The sequence below is a fragment of the Physeter macrocephalus genome, chromosome 4 (genome assembly GCF_002837175.3).
Source record: "Physeter macrocephalus isolate SW-GA chromosome 4, ASM283717v5, whole genome shotgun sequence".
Classification (NCBI taxonomy): Eukaryota; Metazoa; Chordata; class Mammalia; order Artiodactyla; family Physeteridae; genus Physeter; species Physeter macrocephalus.
The window spans coordinates 66,396,560-66,414,927 of NC_041217.1; the positions used below are offsets into that span (position 1 = coordinate 66,396,560).

At 39.3% G+C, this 18,368-nt stretch overlaps 1 protein-coding gene across 2 annotated transcripts; it reads right to left on the reverse strand.

The window, feature by feature from the left end:
• Nucleotides 1–3,736: 3,736 nt before the first annotated feature.
• RGS4 (regulator of G protein signaling 4) lies at nucleotides 3,737–10,721 on the reverse strand. 2 transcript variants are annotated; one of them, XM_024116845.3, is made up of 6 exons: nucleotides 10,557–10,715; nucleotides 9,333–9,507; nucleotides 7,509–7,613; nucleotides 7,138–7,199; nucleotides 6,434–6,600; nucleotides 3,737–6,016 (listed from the first exon to the last, which is right to left on the reverse strand). In XM_024116845.3, exons 3-6 carry the CDS (start codon nucleotides 7,601–7,603, stop codon nucleotides 5,777–5,779), a joined length of 564 nt encoding a protein of 187 aa, XP_023972613.1. In that variant the 5' UTR covers nucleotides 7,604–7,613; nucleotides 9,333–9,507; nucleotides 10,557–10,715; the 3' UTR covers nucleotides 3,737–5,776. The 2 variants fall into 2 exon arrangements, with proteins under 2 accessions (XP_023972613.1, XP_023972612.1); XM_024116844.3 differs by lacking the exon at nucleotides 9,333–9,507 and having other exon boundaries at nucleotides 10,557–10,721.
• Nucleotides 10,722–18,368: the final 7,647 nt, after the last annotated feature.

Sequence of the window (18,368 nt, forward strand, 5' to 3'; positions counted from 1 at the left end):
TTGGCAATTAATAGGCATGCCATAATGTAAGATGCTACTATTAAATTTTAGGTTTCTTTTGGAAACCCAGTTCTTTTTCCAGGCATTGTTTACCTCCACTGATGTGACTAAGAAGTCCCTGGCCCCAGCTCTCTTATTATAATTTTGCATACAAACTCTAAAACACTGGACTCTTTTTCTAGGTGAACCCTTCCTGAGTCATCTCACTCAAATTTTCCTCTTTTCTATATTACAAAAAGGACAAAACCCAGTATTTTCTTTTCTCATGCCATATTTTTACGTAAAATCTAGACATCAGAGAAGCAAAGCAATACATATTACAACAACAAGTTTTGAGGATGAACAATTTAGTTGGTCATCACGTAGTTTAAAGGCCTCTTTAATGGCCTATATGGGAAATATAAATCTAAAAGAGTGGATATAGTGTATGTATAACTGATTCACTTTGCTGTACACCTGAAACTAACTCAACATTGTAAATCAACTATACTTCAATAAATTTTCTTTTAAATTCCAAATATATTAACATACATAAAACTAAAAACAATCTAATTTAAAAAACTAGGATAAAACATAGAAGAATATTAGTAAAATACCCTGATGAATTGGTCTCTGTAATCTTGGTAAGAAACTTTTATCCATAAAACAGATTGACAGATTGTTTTATAAAAAGTAAAACATTCTCATGTGCAAAAGACACCGTAAACAGAAGCAAAAAAATATTTTCAAAAATATGGTAGAAAACTAATATAATTTTCATGTAAAGTGCTTTAGCATATTAATAAAAAGAAAAACCAAACAATTTGGAAAGGGTATGAACAGTAGGCAAAATGCAGATATGGCCAGTGAAAATTTATAAATATGCTCAACTTCATGACTGGTCAGGATAACACAAGTGAAAACATTAAGATGTCATCTTTACCCCATCAGACTGGTAAACCTGAAAGGACTTATCTAAAGCTAGTAAGGATATGGGGTAATTGACATTCTTTTATACTGTTCATAAGAATATGAATTTGAGGCTTCCCTGGTGGCGCAGTGGTTGAGAGTCCGCCTGCTGATGCAGGGGACATGGGTTAGTGCCCCGGTCTGGGAGGATCCCACATACTGTGGAGTGGCTGGGCCCGTGAGCCATGGCCGCTGAGCCTGCGCATCCGGAGCCTGTGCTCCGCAATGGGAGAGGCCAAAACAGTGAGAGGCCCGCGTAACGCAAAAAAAAAAAAAAAAAAAAAAAAAAGAATGTGAATTTTTAGCACCTAAAACGTACTTACTCTTTATCTCAGTGATCCTATCCTTCTTCTGGGAATCCATCTCAGAAAATACCAATACATAAGGATAGAGTACAAGGATGTCTACTATTGATAACATATATTGTTAATGTAAGTTAATTGTTAAAAATGTATTTTTATCAATTACAAGTCAGTAAAAGCTTCTTGAATCAAATATGGTACAAACTATGGAATGTAATGAAGCTATATTAAAAATAATTTGTAGATAGCTATACCCTTGGGAAAATGTTCATGATACTTTTTAAGTGAACAATGGAAATTACCGATACATACATATACATATATGATCATGTATTTTTTTCTTCCAGTTTCATTGAGATATAAATGACATACAGCACTGTTTTAAGTTTAAGGTGTACAGCATAAGGATTAACTTACATACATCATGAAATGATTACCACAATAAGTTTAGTGAATATCCATCATCTTATATAGATACAAAATAAAATTTTAAAAAAATTTCCTTGTGATGAGAACTCAGGATTTACTCTCACCAACTTTCATATGTAACATACAGCAGTGTTCCTTATATTAATCATGTTGTACATTATGTCTCTGGTACTTATTTATCCTATAAAGGAAAGTTTGTACCTTTTGACCACCTTTGTCACCATACAAATATGTTACATTATTCTAGACTATATTCCCCACACTGTACATTTCATCCCCATGACTGACTCATTACTCATTTACTTTGTAACTGGAAGTTGGTACCTCTTAATTTCCCTCACCTATTTCACTCAATTCCCCACAACCCTCTCCTCTGACAACCACCTGTTTGTTCTCTGCAACTATGGCTCTGTTTCTGTTTTGTTATATTTGTTCATTTGTTTTATTTTTTAGATTCTACATATAAGTGAAATTGTATTTTTCTGTCTGACGTATTTCACTTAACGTAGTACCCTCTAGGTCCATCCACGTTGTTGTAAGTGTCAAGATTTCATTCTTTTTTATGGCTGAGTAATATTCCATTGTTTATTTATATACCACATCTTCTTTATCCATCCATTTATTAATGGGCACTTAGGTTGCTTCCATATTTGGCTATTGTTAATAATGCTACAATGAACATAGGGGTTCATACATATTTTTGAATTAATGGGGTTTTTTTCTTTAGAAAAATAACCAGAAGTGGAATTGCTGGATTGTATGGTAGTTCTATTTTTAATTCTTTGAGGAACCTCCATACTGTTTTCCATTTTGGCTGCACCAATTTGCATTCCCACCTGCAGTGCACGAGGGTTCCCTTTTCTCCACATCCTCACTAACACTTGTTATTTGTTATCTTTTTGTTAATAGCCATTTTGACAGGTGAGAGGTGATATCTCATGGTTTTGATTTGCATCTCCATGATCACGAGTGATGTAGAGCATCTTTTCATCGGTCTGTTGGCCATCTGTATGTCTTCTTTGGAAAAATGTCTGTTTAGCTCCTCTGCCCATTATTTAACTGGGTTGTTTGTTTTTCGGATGTTGAGTTGTATGAGCTGCAACAACACACTCTCTGTGAGAGTCTGACACATCTACAGTGTGTGAGAGAGATGATAGTTTTGTGCATTTTGAGGTGGAGTTGTAAGAGTTTCTTTTAAATATTTATGAAGAATTTGGATTTCTTTGTGTATTTTTCTCAGGAAATGGTCCATAGTTTTCATCAGATCCTTAAGAGGATCTGTTCCTCAAAATAGTTTAAGACACTCTGTTCCTAACACATTGTAAACATGACAGAAGTGGGAGTCTCGTGACATAATAGACATAGTACCCATGACTGTGACTGTGAATGTTCTATGACATCTTTTCTAGGGAAAAGAATTTGCAAAAGGAAAAAGGATTCTGCGAAGTTTTGGCAGGGATCTATCTCTCCGCCATCTGTATCTCCCTTCCTCCTCCTCAGTCCCCTACTGCCCCCATCTTCTCTCACTCAGGCAGGTAATTGGAAGTAGAAGAAGCACTGCTCTGGAAGGTGAACCCTATCCCTTGAAAACTTACTAAGGACCTGCAAGTAACCCACCAAATCTGTTCAGCAAAGTCTCCGAAGACTGCCTTGGTTCTGTGACTAAAGGCAGGCAGAGCAGTGACAGACACCAAAAGAATATACAATATTATTTTTCTGCTTTCTTTCCCAGAGCTGCCATGGGAGAGATAAAAACTGGGTCTGAGTCATTTTCTATAATCACTCCACACCCTTCTATTTCTCATAACATGTCTCTGTGGATGATTAATGTGTTTACAAGCAGATAGTTTTTTATGAAGCATTTATTGACCCTTATTATTAAGATGCGTGTGTTTCACTGGAAGCATTTGCTCTGAGGCCTTTAAAGCACATGATGATAAAAATAGGCATGCATATGGAAGGAGTATTCTGTCCATGGACCACAAGCAGGTAAGCTCAGCATGCCAAATAGTGATGAAATAAGGGGGAAATACAATGGAAAAACACACTTGAGAAAAGTATTACATAAAATAATTTACTTCTCATCCAGAATGACTTTCCAGACCTATTGGTGAGACAGCAGTCTGTGAGTACAGATACAATCTGAAAGTCATGACAGTTCTAATAGGGCAAGACCAATAGAGTTACCACGTTTGGATCCTGGAGTTAACTAGAGACAAAGTGTGGAACTGCATATAACAGAAAGGGGTGCTGATGAGGAACTCTGGGGACACTGAAAGCAAGACTGCCAGAGAGACAAAAAGGGTACAATTGAGGAAACCTATACATTTAATACAATGAGATTTGCATACACACACTCCGGTGTCTTCATTTTGCAGCCCAGTCTATTGAATAAAAAGCCACAAAGGTGCCCATGCATGTAATTTATACTGGAAAAATCCTTTCAGTGTTCAGGTATGCATGTGTGTGCACTTCAAAGGCAGTAGTTTTAAAAGAATGAGAAGAAAATTACTTCCTGGCCATTCATTAATAATTCAGGTGATATCCTGCACCTCCATTTATAAAACGATACAGTAATAAAAACATTGTACAAAACATCATAAATAACATAAAGGAGACATTTTCAAGTATTTCATGTGCCTTGAGAAAAGTTCTAAACAGTAGTTCTAAAAATTGGTATCCCTTTTTCCTTTTTTTTTTTTTTTTTTCCTTTTCTCTCTCATTTCATCTCAGAGCCTAGAAAGAAATGCCTTCAGTCTCTGTTAGTCCTGATGTTTGGGATGGAATGAACCAGATTCTTCCTTCAAAAGAGAAACTTATGAGGGCTTTTCAGTTTGTAAAAACATGTTCCCCCCTTATAAAATAGAATCTCTCCCCTGATGCTGGTTTATAAGGAATAGGCAAATAGCCTAGAGCCATTATGGGGAAACAAACAACCACAGTGAACTAAGGAGCCTCATCTGACCGCTAAAGTTCTCAGGGAAAAACAAAATGAGAAGAGCACCTTAATCAAGAGAGGAAAAAAGAGTAGGGGATAAGAATATTAACCTTTAAATCCTGTGCCCTTACTCAGCCAGCATCTTATAGTAGGTAGAGCTGGCGAGGCCCTACCTAAATTTCTTCATTCTGTTCAAGCACCTCATCTCCAACTCCATACCAATCCAGCTGCCACTATTATGCACCAAGCACCCAAGCAAGGAAGGGGAGGCCAGCAGCTTGGGGACTCAATAGTGCCATTAGGGATAACTAGCTAAAGACAGCCCTGTGTCAGGCAGGCATAAGATTCTTTATGTTTGCTCCTTAGAATACTGTCCAACTTGGAGGCTGTCGGTGGTTAAACTAAGCATGAAATCCCTGGGATGTTTCTCCATCAAGACTCATGGAGTTTTACAGAATCAACATTCCACAGGTTAGCATTCCTTTCTTAGCTTGCAGGGCAGCTGGTTTAGTTTGCCCTGTTCAGTTGCAGAGTGAAAGACTGGGGATCAGAACACGCATGTATGTATGTACACACACTCTAGTTATGAGCACCTAGGGTCTTTCTTGCCATTCTTGCAAAAATATATATGTATGTATATATACATACATATATACAGAATGTGTGTTATGTACATATATACATGTATATATATATATACACACACACACACAGACTCACACACTTGCACACACATATGTACATAAAATAGATCAACCTCATCTAAAAATCTCGAATTTGGAGAAAGTGCTGGTTAACAGAACACATGTGCCTGTGGATGTCACATGAAGTGTCCCAACCACCAACCAACAAACCTGAGGTCACACTGTTGGCAGGAGAGAAAATCCAGACCCACAAGGCCATTATTTGGATACTTGCTCACATGGCACCCTAAAAGAAATTTGGGAAAATTGGACTGGAATGAGGTCCTGCCCTGATGAACACCAAAACACCAAAACAAAATCTAGTTTTTGTATGAGAGTGACTCACGCATAGCCAGCAGCATGAACACTAGGCTACAATGTGAAGAAAGCACTGATGCTTAATACAAATCAATATTTGGCCTCAGGTTTTCCAGGCATAGAGTCTTGGCATTTCAGCCTCCACCACTGAGCAAGAATTAGGCACACTGGGGCACCAGGGAAAGACAGTCTGTAGAACTCTTGGCTCCTTTCTGCTTCTCTGACCCACAGCTGGAAAGGTTGGCCAAATCAAGATAGAATCGGGACTTAAGGAAGCGGCGGTATGAATCCTTTTCCATCAGGTTGAAAATCTTCTTCTGAGCCTCATCAAAGCAGGTTATCGTAGGCTCCAGCATGTTACGACTTGTCTCCTCCCTGGTACAAGAGTCCAGGTTTACCTAAGGGGCAGAGTCCAAGGCTTCATTAGACATTTTACCCCGTAACGATGGGAGGCTGCATGCTTTGTACTAAGTGTGCACTCTCTGTACCCCATAAGTGAAAAAAAGGACATTTGGCTCCACCCTGGCACATGTGAGAGAACATAAAATGTTCATCTGCTTCAGGGTGGGTAGGGCAATAACTTCAATGATTTCTCACAAACTTGGGATATTCCTCCAAAAAAATTCATGACGGGAGATCATCTGAGTCATCTGGATGAAAGAGCTTTTTACTTAACTTATTTATTTGGGGTTGTCAAGATTGTTATAACCTGCTTCACTGTTGTACCTTTAACTCACGTCATCTAAGGATCCATGCCATTGAATGTCTAGAAAATTTCACTAGGATGCAGACAGTTCTTTGCCTTGCAGACCTACCTCTTTTGTTGCCTGGACTGAGATGAATTCATTATAGATCTTTCTGGCTTTGGGACTTAGTTTAGAGGGTGATTTGATTTTCTTGTACTCTTCACAGCTGATCCAGAAGTCAATGTTCTCCTCACTGTATTCAGACTTCAAGAAAGCTTTGAAAGCTGCCAGTCCACCTGTGACAGAGGAGAAAGAACCACAGCTGTCATCACAGTGACTGCCCTGGTGGGCACTGTATTGCAGATAAAGCTGGGGTGCTTGAGGGAACAAGGCATCAGTTCAAACAGTGCCCTATTTCCTCCTTTTGGGAGGTCACTGGAGGTCAGATGTTTGAAGTCTTTTTCAAGAAAGTATTATGTTTCTGAAATGCCTATTCCGCCCTCAATTGCCAAAGTGAGTTTGGGAAAGAGAAACTGAGGTCGATTCTGCAAGAAATCTCAATATTTGGGGGTTTTCCTCTACCCTTTTTCTATGTGATGAAAGAGATGGTTTTCCACATGGATTGTGCATGAGCTTTCTATTGTATATCACAAAGCTCTAGGATATGGTGAAATTTTAAGCAGACTGATTTTCTTGAGTCTGAAATGCAGAAGAAATCCATGGCTTTCTGTAATTCCTATGAGATTAGGCATAATATGAGATAACTTGTCTATCCAGTGTGCTTTATCTTCATCCCAGGGAGTGGAGGTTGGGGGAGAAGCTGTCATACTTACATTCATGATTAATCAGGTTTTCCAGTGATTCAGCCCATTTTTTTACTTCCTCTTGGCTCACCCTAGAAACATTACAGAGAAAGAATAACCTGAATGCTAGGATACAAAATGGGGGCAAAACATTTAAGATCCTGAATAAAACCCAGAGATTTTATTTTCCATCATTACGCTGAGACCTGTCGTTGAATAGGGCCGTCTTTCCACTAGATGTATGGAAATTTCTAATGCAAGCATGATCTCCATGGAAATGGAGGCCATCGTGATTCAAATCTAGGTTAACTAGGGATATAACTTCCTTTTCTCCTTACAGAACATCTCTGTCATCAGATAGTTAATACACAGTGGCTCTTTGCCAAGTCCTTTTCTCTTACCTCTGACAAATCACCACTTTGTCCCTCTTGCTGTGGGAAGAATTATGTTCACAGGAATCAGACTTCTGCAGCAGGAAACCGAGCCGATGTTTCATATCTTTTGCACTGCACAGAAGAGGGCAAAAAAAAAAAAAAAAAAAAAAAAAAAAAGATTAACGATACTCAGCTCTCTTTAGAAGATATCCTAATGGTACAGTTCAAAGGGCTCATCACTAGTAAAGGGGCAGGGGTAGTTTATTTCGGATATAGGAGTTGAAGCTGGCATGAACTCTCAGGAAAAAGAGATTCTGCTTCTGCCTATGACTTACTGCAAAACCTGGAGCACAGCCTCCTTCATCAGTAACTGAATTCTGACCCTTCAGTCTACCTGAGGAGCCGCTTCTGTAAACCTGTCATTTTGACCAAAGGAACACTTAGGTATCTTCAGCAGAAACACATTCAAAACTTGACTATTCTCTGAGTAAGTTTTAGGTATTGGAGAGCAAGTAGGGAACGGTGAAATATAGCACTTGCTTGTTGTGCGCCACCTTCTGGAGGGTAGTTGCTACTTCCATCTGCCTCATTGCTAGCAGAGCAATGGAGAAGAACCTGAGGAAGTAAAGGTTTGTTCAATTCCAGCCTGGATGTGGTGAGCAAGTCACATTATGGAGTTGTGCAGCTCCAGCAGAGAGGAGTGGAAAATGAGGGGGTAAACACAAATGTTCAGGCTGAAACCTGAGCTCCTGCAGGTTTGCTTCTAAAGAAAGCAAGCTTTCCTGCTGTTGCTACTACTTTCCTTTTTAACATCTACACTATAAGGATATTTACACTATAAAGGACATTTGAGGCTTAAAAACAATAATAAGGAGAAGCAAGCAAGAGTCATCATTGAAGCTCGTGATTGTTTAATTGGAGCAGAGCTTCCAGCTTATGGCCACTGTTTAATAGGTAGCTAGGGTACAGTAGGGCACGTGACTTACTCAAAAAGGAGGACCTTTTAATAAGCTTTGATCTCAACCTCCTCACTTTTTGTTATTTATTCTTTTGTTTGGATCTCTTTTCTTATAAAAGCTGAGACATAGTTTTAAAAGAGAAATGTTGTTTTGAAGGAAATGAAAGACTAAATGAATGATTAGTTGTTCTTGTTTAGAGGGAGGAAAATGAAGCCACAAGGATAAAAGGACATTTTAGGATGGCTACTGATATAATAATGCCTTATCTATGTGCATTTCTCCAGAAAGTTTAAAATCCATTATATTCTTGTGCTGCCCCTAAAACAGTATCTTCTTTCCCTCACAAGACTGTTCTCCCTCCTCTATTTCCCCAAGTGGTCACGGGATACAAAATCTTCCTTAATGATAGCAAGATCTAATCATGAAGCCTGCAGTGATTCTAAGGTGATAATGTAAGTATATTGTGATTGGGTCAAAATAGAAATCATCTCATGTTTCCATATGCCAGGTCCAGCTGAGATCTGACAGTTATTGACCAACGTAGAATCTTTTCATGAAGACTTGAAAGTATTCTTAGCAAGTACATTACACTTGTCCTAATTACACAATACAACCATAGAAATAAAAATCAAGATGACTCCACTGACCTCTGAAGTAAGAAACCTAGATTTGATCTGTGCTCTGCCACCCACCACCTATGTGACCTTGAGCATTTCACGTTCCCTCTGTAGCCTCAGGCACCAATGTGAGAATGAAGGTGCTGGACAAGATGATTCACAGTTCATTCACCAGTGAGGAAAGGGAAGAGCAGTTGATCCTGCTGATATAGAGTTTACCTCCCCAGGTTACCCTCTTAGCTCCTGGAAGGCAAAGCTCTAGAGCAATTACTCACCTGTCTCCTAAAATATTTACCAGAGCATAACCTTCTCCTGACACTCCTGTATTTTGTACGATTAATTTTATAGATGAGTTAACTGAAGCTTGGATTGATTTGCTCCATTCAGTTCAGGAAATTAATGGTGGAGGTCAGGGCCACTGTTTTCATAAGTACTCTCTGTCAGACCCTCCTGATTCATTTTAAAGTAGCCATGAAAGAATGAAAAAAAAAACAGATTATTTTTTCATACTCCTGAATGACAGGAGGTAAACTCCTTAGGATTACACAAAAGACTGTGCTTTCTGAGATAATTCTGAATTGAAATTTAAGGTGACTTCACCTGCAAATTTAAAGTTTGCAGAGGAACAAGAGAGGGGGTGGTACATGTACAAATTGACTTTTTACTTTATAGGATTAAGTAATGGAATATGCACTAGTTTTGTATTTTTTCAACTAAATAATATATGAGCATTCTATGAAAGCATTTATTTATACCTTTTTTAAAAAGGCAAAGACATATGAGTAGCTACATATCTTTAAGTTTTTTTTTTTAATCAAGAGACAGTACATTGACAAAACAATGTCTTTAAGATGAGATCATCCACAGAGCCCTTAGCTGATTTGTTATGATCAATACTTCTCAACCACCAATCACGTATGGCATTTCAAGAACTAGAGGTAGGGGCAGAGAGATAAGGGAGATCTAGTTTTGAAACTCTTATTTTATTGTAGCATTTGCTTATAAGGACACAGAGTGAAAGATACTGCAGCATCACACAGACAGCATAGTGCCTTTCTGGTGATGTAGCCAAACTTCATTCTGAGGTATCCTCCCCCAAATGAGATCTAGTATACAATCAGAAAGCCCAGACCCATGATTCTACGTACCTCAGTCATATTCAAATAACAGTAACACAGTTAGAGACATTACAGACCACTGTATATAGTCCAAAAACCTCATATCACTTCTTAATTAGAACTAGCTTGGTCAGAAGATCAGAACAGTCCTCAAGACCGAGGTCATAGAAAGCAACATATGGGATGCCAAAATTTGGAGTGAACACTTCCCAAGTCACAATTTCTAGCTAGTCTTGAAGGAAAGCTAGGAGGCTGATGCTTTCCTCACCACATTGTTTCTAATTCCAAAGAACCAGGTTAGTAAGTAGGATATGCAAATAACTTAAAAAGTCTATCTGAAAGTTTAACACTAGCTGGTTTAGTGGCTGAAAATAATCTTACCTCCTCAAGCAAGAAGCCGGCAGACCTGCAAGTCCTTTGCACATCTTGTGTAGTGTGGGATTCACGTTAGGAAAGAAATGCAGCAGGAAGAGCTGTGGCTTCTGTTCTGAGAGCACTTTGCCTTTTCTCCGGTAAAGATACTGTCAGAATCCTCTGAGCTTCTCCCTCCCAAGCCTGTAGGGGTCTCATTTATAGCCCAGCCAAGACCGACCAGCCAATCAGATGGCAGCTCTGTAATACCATCTCCTCTCAGCCTCCTTCTGCCTCTGCAGCCTCTGGAAGAGATAAGGAAGAAAGGGCTGACGCAACAATGCAAAGTGAACAGGCAGAAAAATCCTCCTGCAAAGTAGACATACAGAAAATATAAACTTGCTCAGTGCTCTACAGATGTCTGAGGTTATGAATGTCCAGAAAAGGAAAAAATAAGTTTACAATGCTACAAAACATGGGGTTTATTCAGTCTGTAAGAACAATGTCAAGGGAACTTGCCTCCTGGAAGGAAAGGGGCTAGCAGGAGTTCATGGGCTTACTTTGGGGCTGACTCTCAATGCAATTCCTCCTTTGGATTAGAAATATTATTTCATACATGGTCTAAAATCTGATCCTCACTGTTTCCAAAAGGGAGTGGGCAGGATCCATCGTTTCCAGCCAGGGATTTGCAGAAGTTGCTTTCTCTGTTGCCACGTTCACACAGGGATGTGCCGGAGGAGTAGCTGGAAGACAGACAGTTATACACCTGGCAACACAGAAAACTAGCTGAGGGAAAATAGATTAGCTACATCTGTAATCAGCCTAAGTGTGGAATACTTTTCTAGAACTTTTACTAAGAACAGGACTCATCCAAGCATTGACAATCTCTTTGGTACATGCCTGCCTCCAGCAAAATGCTTCAAAACAGCAGCCGGAAGACAAGAGGAGGGAACAAATGAACAAATATAGACACCTGTTCTTATTTGTAAATGGATTTATATCTTACTATGTCTTATGCAATTCTAGGTATCCAAACTAGTATTTCAAAATATTGAGAAACAGTGAGACACGGAGAGAAGAAAAATATGTAGTTTGCTTTTCATGTTACCAGGGTCACAGTGAACATAAGAATATCTAACCCTGCAGGTGCTTCTGAACACCTGGACAATTAGTATCTTTTGTACACAATATGATGGATTGAATACTTCAAAGTATCATGCGGGTGTTTCACATCTTGTAGTCATAGCTCAAATACTCACATCAAAGTTACAGAGGGATCTTCTCTGTCTAGTAAGGCTATGAGTGGAAGGAGAAAACTAACTGCTATGTCAGAACTGAACAGCTTTCATTTTGAAAGCAGAAAGGTTCGTGATCATAAGATACAGGGAACTGTACTTCTGTTCTAAGAAGCTGAGGCATCTAAGGGGTTAGGCGAAGAAGATGAAAAATAGATGGGTTCCAGTGAGTTGCAAAGGCACCCAAGAATACAGAAGTGAAAGTGGTAAAGAGCAAGGCCCCTACCACATACATGACCCTGAACATCCCTCACTGCTAGCCCCTGTCTATGGCTAGCAGAACAAGATGGCAGAGAAATATAAAAGCGTAGCGAGACCATAATCTCCAGAAGATGCATTTAAATTGCAGGAAAAATCTCTGGTCTTCTCCCATGAAGATAGAAAAAAATGTATTAGATTAGCTACTGGGCAACTTTTCTTTGAGGTATAACATAGAACAAATGAATTTCTTTGTGAAGTTGGCAGCCATCCTCAGTGGTGTTGTGGAAGGGACTACCACCCAATGCAAAATGCAAGAGGCCAAGGAAGGCAGACCCAGGGAGATAAACCAGTCAGAAATGGCATCAAAGAGGAGGGACTAATTAAAAGGGAGAGATGGTCACCCAAAGATGGACCAGGGCCTTCTTTGCTTACCTGGGCATCCAAGATAGTGATCACTTAAATAATCTGATTTGGGGAACATGAATGAAGACCTGATGGGAACTTGATATCTTGGACCTAGATCAAAGAGAAGCCTGGTTTGTCATGAGTTAAATATAAATAGCTTCAACAGATGAGCTGAATGGGATTTAAGACTATCTAGACTAACACCTTAATTTTATCAAAAAGGAAACAGAGAGGGAAAGTGACTTGCCTTCTTAATAATAGAGCTGGTTTCTTGATGCTAGATTATGTGGCTTTTCTACTGCTAACCTATCACTCAATTGTCTTATCTAATGAGATAAACTATGTAAACAGAGGTATTTCCAAATTGTAAAGTGCTATGCAAATATTTTTTTTGTTTACATTATACACAGTAGATAACAAAATGTAATATTAATTTTATACACTTCATTCAAGGAAAACTCACCCTGCCCAATTTTCTCTTGCTCCATAACTGCAGGAGTTGCTGCAAAACTCACGGCTCTGGTTTTCTATTAAAACTAGATCTTTTGGGGGGCTTCCCTGGTGGCGCAGTGGTTGCGCGTCCGCCTGCCGATGCAGGGGAACCGGGTTCGCGCCCCGGTCTGGGAGGATCCCACATGCCGCGGAGCGGCTGGGCCCGTGAGCCATGGCCGCTGGGCCTGCGCGTCCGGAGCCTGTGCTCCGCAACGGGAGAGGCCGCAGCAGAGGGAGGCCCGCATACCACAAAAAACAAAAAACAAAAACTAGGTCTTTTTAACTTTATGACTAGTCCATTAATCTGTCTGAGCATTTTGTATTTATTCATTTCTTTATGATTTCTCACTTTCTTAGAAGTTTTAATATTTTAAAGAGTGTTTGGAAAAGCTTTTCAGAAGTTAACTTATTTTTTATTTGGGAGGCGAGGACTGATACATCATGATACCTTGACAACTTTCCACCCTCCTTCTCCGACATACACAAAGCATTAAATTCTATTATTCTATGACTTGTCATTTCTGGATGATTCTGGTGATGTGGAAGGGCTTTATTCTAAAATGATTTAATTTTTATTTACTCATTTATTTAAGACATATCTTTTGAGCTCCTACTCTGTGACAGGTACTGTTTGAAGAATTGCTGTTACTATGGTGAATAAGAAAACAGGGTCCACACCCTAATGGAGTTTTCATCCCAGTAAAAAGAGTCGGGAAATAAATAAGTAATTCTAGATTCACCCATGTCATGAAGAAAATAGGCAAGTGATATGAAAGAAACTGGATAGCAAAGGGCTCATTTAGCCAAGGTGGCCAGGAAAGGCCTCCTTGAACAGATGATATCTGAAATGAGATTTGATGGATCAGAAAGAATGAGAAATGAGAGAAGCCTAGAAAATATATACCAAATACAGGTAAGAGCAAATGAAAATGTTCTTTATATAACTGGGAAAGGGCAAAAAGGGGCCAGCAAGGATAGAGAATTGAGAACAAGGAGAGAATAGCATGAAGTAGAGATGAGAAAGTAGAGGCCAGGTCTTGCAAAGATTTGTAGGCCATGGTCTGGAGGCTGGACCTTATCAACATGCCATGGAAATCTACTGAAGGGATTGAAGCAGGTGATGGGCATGATATGATCATTCTGGCTATCTGGAAGTATGGGCTGAACAGGAGCATGGAAGCAGGTTGACCAGTTAGCAGCATTAGCAGTTTGGATCCTAGCTCATGAGTTTCTACATTGCAAAATGGATATTTACTTCACAAATATTTTCTAGAATCTTTGTGCTAGACATTCTGCTAGGTCTTAGTGACCTGAACATAAATCAGAAATGGTCTGTACCTTTCAGGAACTCACACTCTCATGGGGAAGATCTTTAAATAACTGGAAAACGTCATGTTGAGTGCCATTATTATAAACTTGTTTATATAAAATTCGAGGAAAGAACAGAGAATGCAGAAAAATGCAAGCTCTGAAATTTGGAGTGGTTTTCACAAAAGAGTCTGTTAAAGGATGAATAGAGACTTAGCAGGTGTATAAAGAAGAGAAGAACATTACAATAGAGGGCAAATAATAACAGCTTATTTTATTGGGCACTAATAGTGCAGCGCACCATTTTAAGCACTTTATGTTAATCACTCAGTTATTTCTCATACTTCATCCTGAAACAAGGTCCTGCAATGAATCCCATTTTACAGATGAGACATAGAGAGTTTAAGTAACTTACCTGAGGTTACATATCTAAGTGGTGGTGAGAGGTGTTCAGCTCAGACTGTCCAGCGGTTCTATTATTAACCCCTATACCATTGACCTCTATGTTGCCATGACCATAAAGGTTGAAAGAAAGCATATTTTTTGGAGACCATAGAGATGTCTAGTGTGATTATAGCTTTGGGGGAGAGGGAGAGTGCAATGAAGCTAGATGAGTACTCTGAGAACAAAGGGTGTTTCTGGTCACCTTGAAGACCAGATTTTACCCTGTAGTGGTTGGAGGGCTAGCCAACGTATATAAGCAGATAATATTAACATTCTAGAAGTAGCATTTGGGCAGCACTGCAGGGAAATAGATTGGACATGAGAGAAACTGGCAAAAAGTTTGAAGACTATTGCAATAGTCCAAGTGAAGGATGATGATCATAAAAAATAATACTGAACAAGATAGTTGCAAGACTCACATGAGGTAATACATATAAAAGTGTTCCTTAAACGGTAAAATGCTGAACATCTGGAAGGTATTGTTGACAAAAAGGATAAAGAAGTGCTGTTTCCTACTGGGGGAGAGTAAGCCACAGCAGAATATAAGCTGTGTGTGGTCTCCAGGTAAGTTTCTAATTTCCTCACCTTTAGCTCAGGGAGAACAAAGGAAAGTATTGCTCAAGTTCTGAGGGGATCTAATACAAGGAAATAAGCTGTTGTGGCAGGCATCCGATTCTTTGCTTCCACCAGGTTTTAGAAAAGAGCACCTCTTTCCACTAGGGCGGATTTGGGCCTGGGCTCAGCCTTAGGTGGCATTCACACCATCTACAATTTCCTCTCAGCTGTTAGAAGCCTCCTTCCCCCGTATTGTATACTACAATTGCCTGGATATCATTGAGAGTTCACAGTTATTGATTTTTCAAGCTAAAAAGCAAACATACCCAGCTGGAGGATGCTGTATACCAGGAAGATGAACGGGGACTTTCCCAGTTTGTCTTATGTTTGGGAAATGTGTCCTGCTCTCTACATCCAGCTTTGTGAGCACATGCGGTAAATCAGAGCCTCTCACTCTGACACTTGACACTTAATTAACTGAAGGGGAAAATCTTTTTTTCCCCAGAAGTAAGGGAAGAACAAAAATATCTCTGTCTCAAAGATTAAATCTTTCTTAACAGAACTTAGCCCAAGATAGAAACAGTAGTTTCATAAGAGTTCATTTACCTCATGCCCGTAGAAACAGATGACATGATGTCATGGCAGGTTCTTGAACTTTATAGTCAGGCAGACTTGGATTTTAATTCTAGCTCATCCATATACTGGAGTGGGCCTAAAAGCTGGGATAATCTTTGTGACTTCCAGCTTCTTAATGTGAAAAATGGGATAATAGTAAATTATCTAATGGCAGGTGCTCAATAGTATTTGTTGAATGAATGCTGTTAAGATTATATGACACAGTGTATGCCAAAGTTATCAAGAACACTTGGGAAACTCAAAACTTATAACTTTTATTATATGGAATATATTACACAATTTTATATTGATTAGCATCATGATCATTATTTATCTCTTTAAAAATCAACCTTGGACTCCCATTTGCCCTCAAATGAAAATTTAAACTCCTTATCATGACACCCCAGTATATTCATACTTTGACTTCTACTTTATTCTTTATCATATTCTACCCTGCAGTCCTCCCAGACTACTGAGTAGTCCCCCATATACCTGTGTATTTTCCCCACTCTGTGCCTAGGCTGACGCGATGCCATCAACCTGGAATGCCCTCACCATTCCCTGCCTATCAAACTCTTTTCCTCTGTCCCCAATGTTAATCAATCACTACCTCTTTTGTACTCTTCCAGTAGAGTGCTTGAACCTCACCTCTATTTAACTCCTCCTTAAACCTGACTGTGTTACCTTTGCTAGTAAGGTTTATGTAAACATTTATGTTGAGTATCTTCTATATGCCTGAAAAGGTGCTCACTCTGGAGAAATTAATCTAACAAATACATACTGACACTCTCTGGGTGGTAGGTACTCTGCTAGGCACTAGGGATAGAACCAGACCCTGTGTTCTTTGATCTTACATTCTGGCAGGCAGATGGACAACAAAAATCAAGTATATAAGCACATCAATAAAACAATTATAAATTGTAATAAGTGCTTTTAAGAAAAAAAAAAACCAACCAGGGATAACTTAAGAAATAACAGTGTAAGTAGTCCTACTTTATATTAGATGAAGAAGCCAAGCTTCTCTAAGGAGGTAAGATTTAAACTAAAACCTAAAAGTTGGAAAAGGTGCCAGCTATGCAAATAATGGGGCCTCCCAGGGAGAAGGAAGCCTGTGCACAGGTCCTGAGGCCAGAATTTTTTTTTAATTGAAGTATAGTTGATTTACAATGTTGTATAGAAAAAATTTGATGCATAGAAAAACCACAATGGCTAGAATGTAGTGAGTAGAAACGGGAATAGCATAAGGTTAAGGAATTTGATAGGAACCCTGGGAAGGGGGCTGAAGTTTCTTTCACCTATAATCAGAGGGCATGGCATGTCTGTTTTGTGACTTACATTTCAAGGTTCTCCAGCTGTTTTATGGGAAATAGACTTTAGGGGGTCAAGAGGTTGTGTAGGAAACTACGGAAATTGTCTAGATAAGGAATGGTGGAGGCTCACACCAAAGAGATGAATAAGATCCCATCCCTAACACTGAAGAGCCTGTGTTCTGGTAGTGGAGATAGTCATTAAACCATTAATTTCAGCAAAATGTCAAACACTCAAAAATAGAGATAATCATGGATGCTAGGAGAGCAGGAGGGAGAAAAAAGCAGGAGATCCTCACAAATGTGAAGTGAGTCTTGCAAATATGCTGAATCTGGTGTAGCATATGTTGTGTGTTATAAGACCCCTACTCCCACTACAATAACCTCTACACTGCCCTGGTGTTGGTCCCTCATCATTTGCATCTTAAGAGTAAAGCAAGGATCCAAACACCAGGAAAATTTTGATGATGGTTCCCAAGCATAGGAACTGCCCAGGGATGATTCCACACTGGGGTAGAGAAGTAGGTGAGATAGCCAGGAAGCAGCATATTGATTTGGATCCTGGGAAATAGAGGATGGAATAACAAGATAGGACACTGAAAAGAGGGAATGGAAACAGAATGGAGACTTGAGAAAGTCATACATACCTGAACTTTGGTGCTCCCCACCCAACCCACCAACTTCCAAAGCACTGACAGATTCGTTAAAGCCCAGCTTAAGACCTACTCCTTCCATAAGCCCACCTTGAACATTCCAGTTAAAAGTCAACTTTTCCTTCCCGCAATTGTAATCTCTGCCAATTTAGACAATATACCACTTTGATTTATGTTTTTCGGTTGCATCATTTGAACCAACCTGTGAATTATTTAAGTGCTTCCTGCTGCTTTTGCACAATGCTGAGCTCCTAGTAGGTTCTCAATATTAATTGGCTTGGGGTATTTGTAGCAGTGGTGGCATCACTTAAGTGGGCCTGCAACCTCCTTTGGTAGCTAATTTGAGGTGTGTCACCCTTTCTACATGCAGCTGCCTCTACAACCTCTGTTATAAAACCGTTTAATTTTTTAAATTGTCAGACCCCATAAGTTTTATGATGCTTGTGAATTATATTTTCATTATACAAGAAGAGCTTTGGAAACTTCTGGTGAAAAATGATAACAACAGAATCCATTACAATGAGAAATAATGACAACTGGCAGGAGATCTGGGTTCTGTCTATCTTT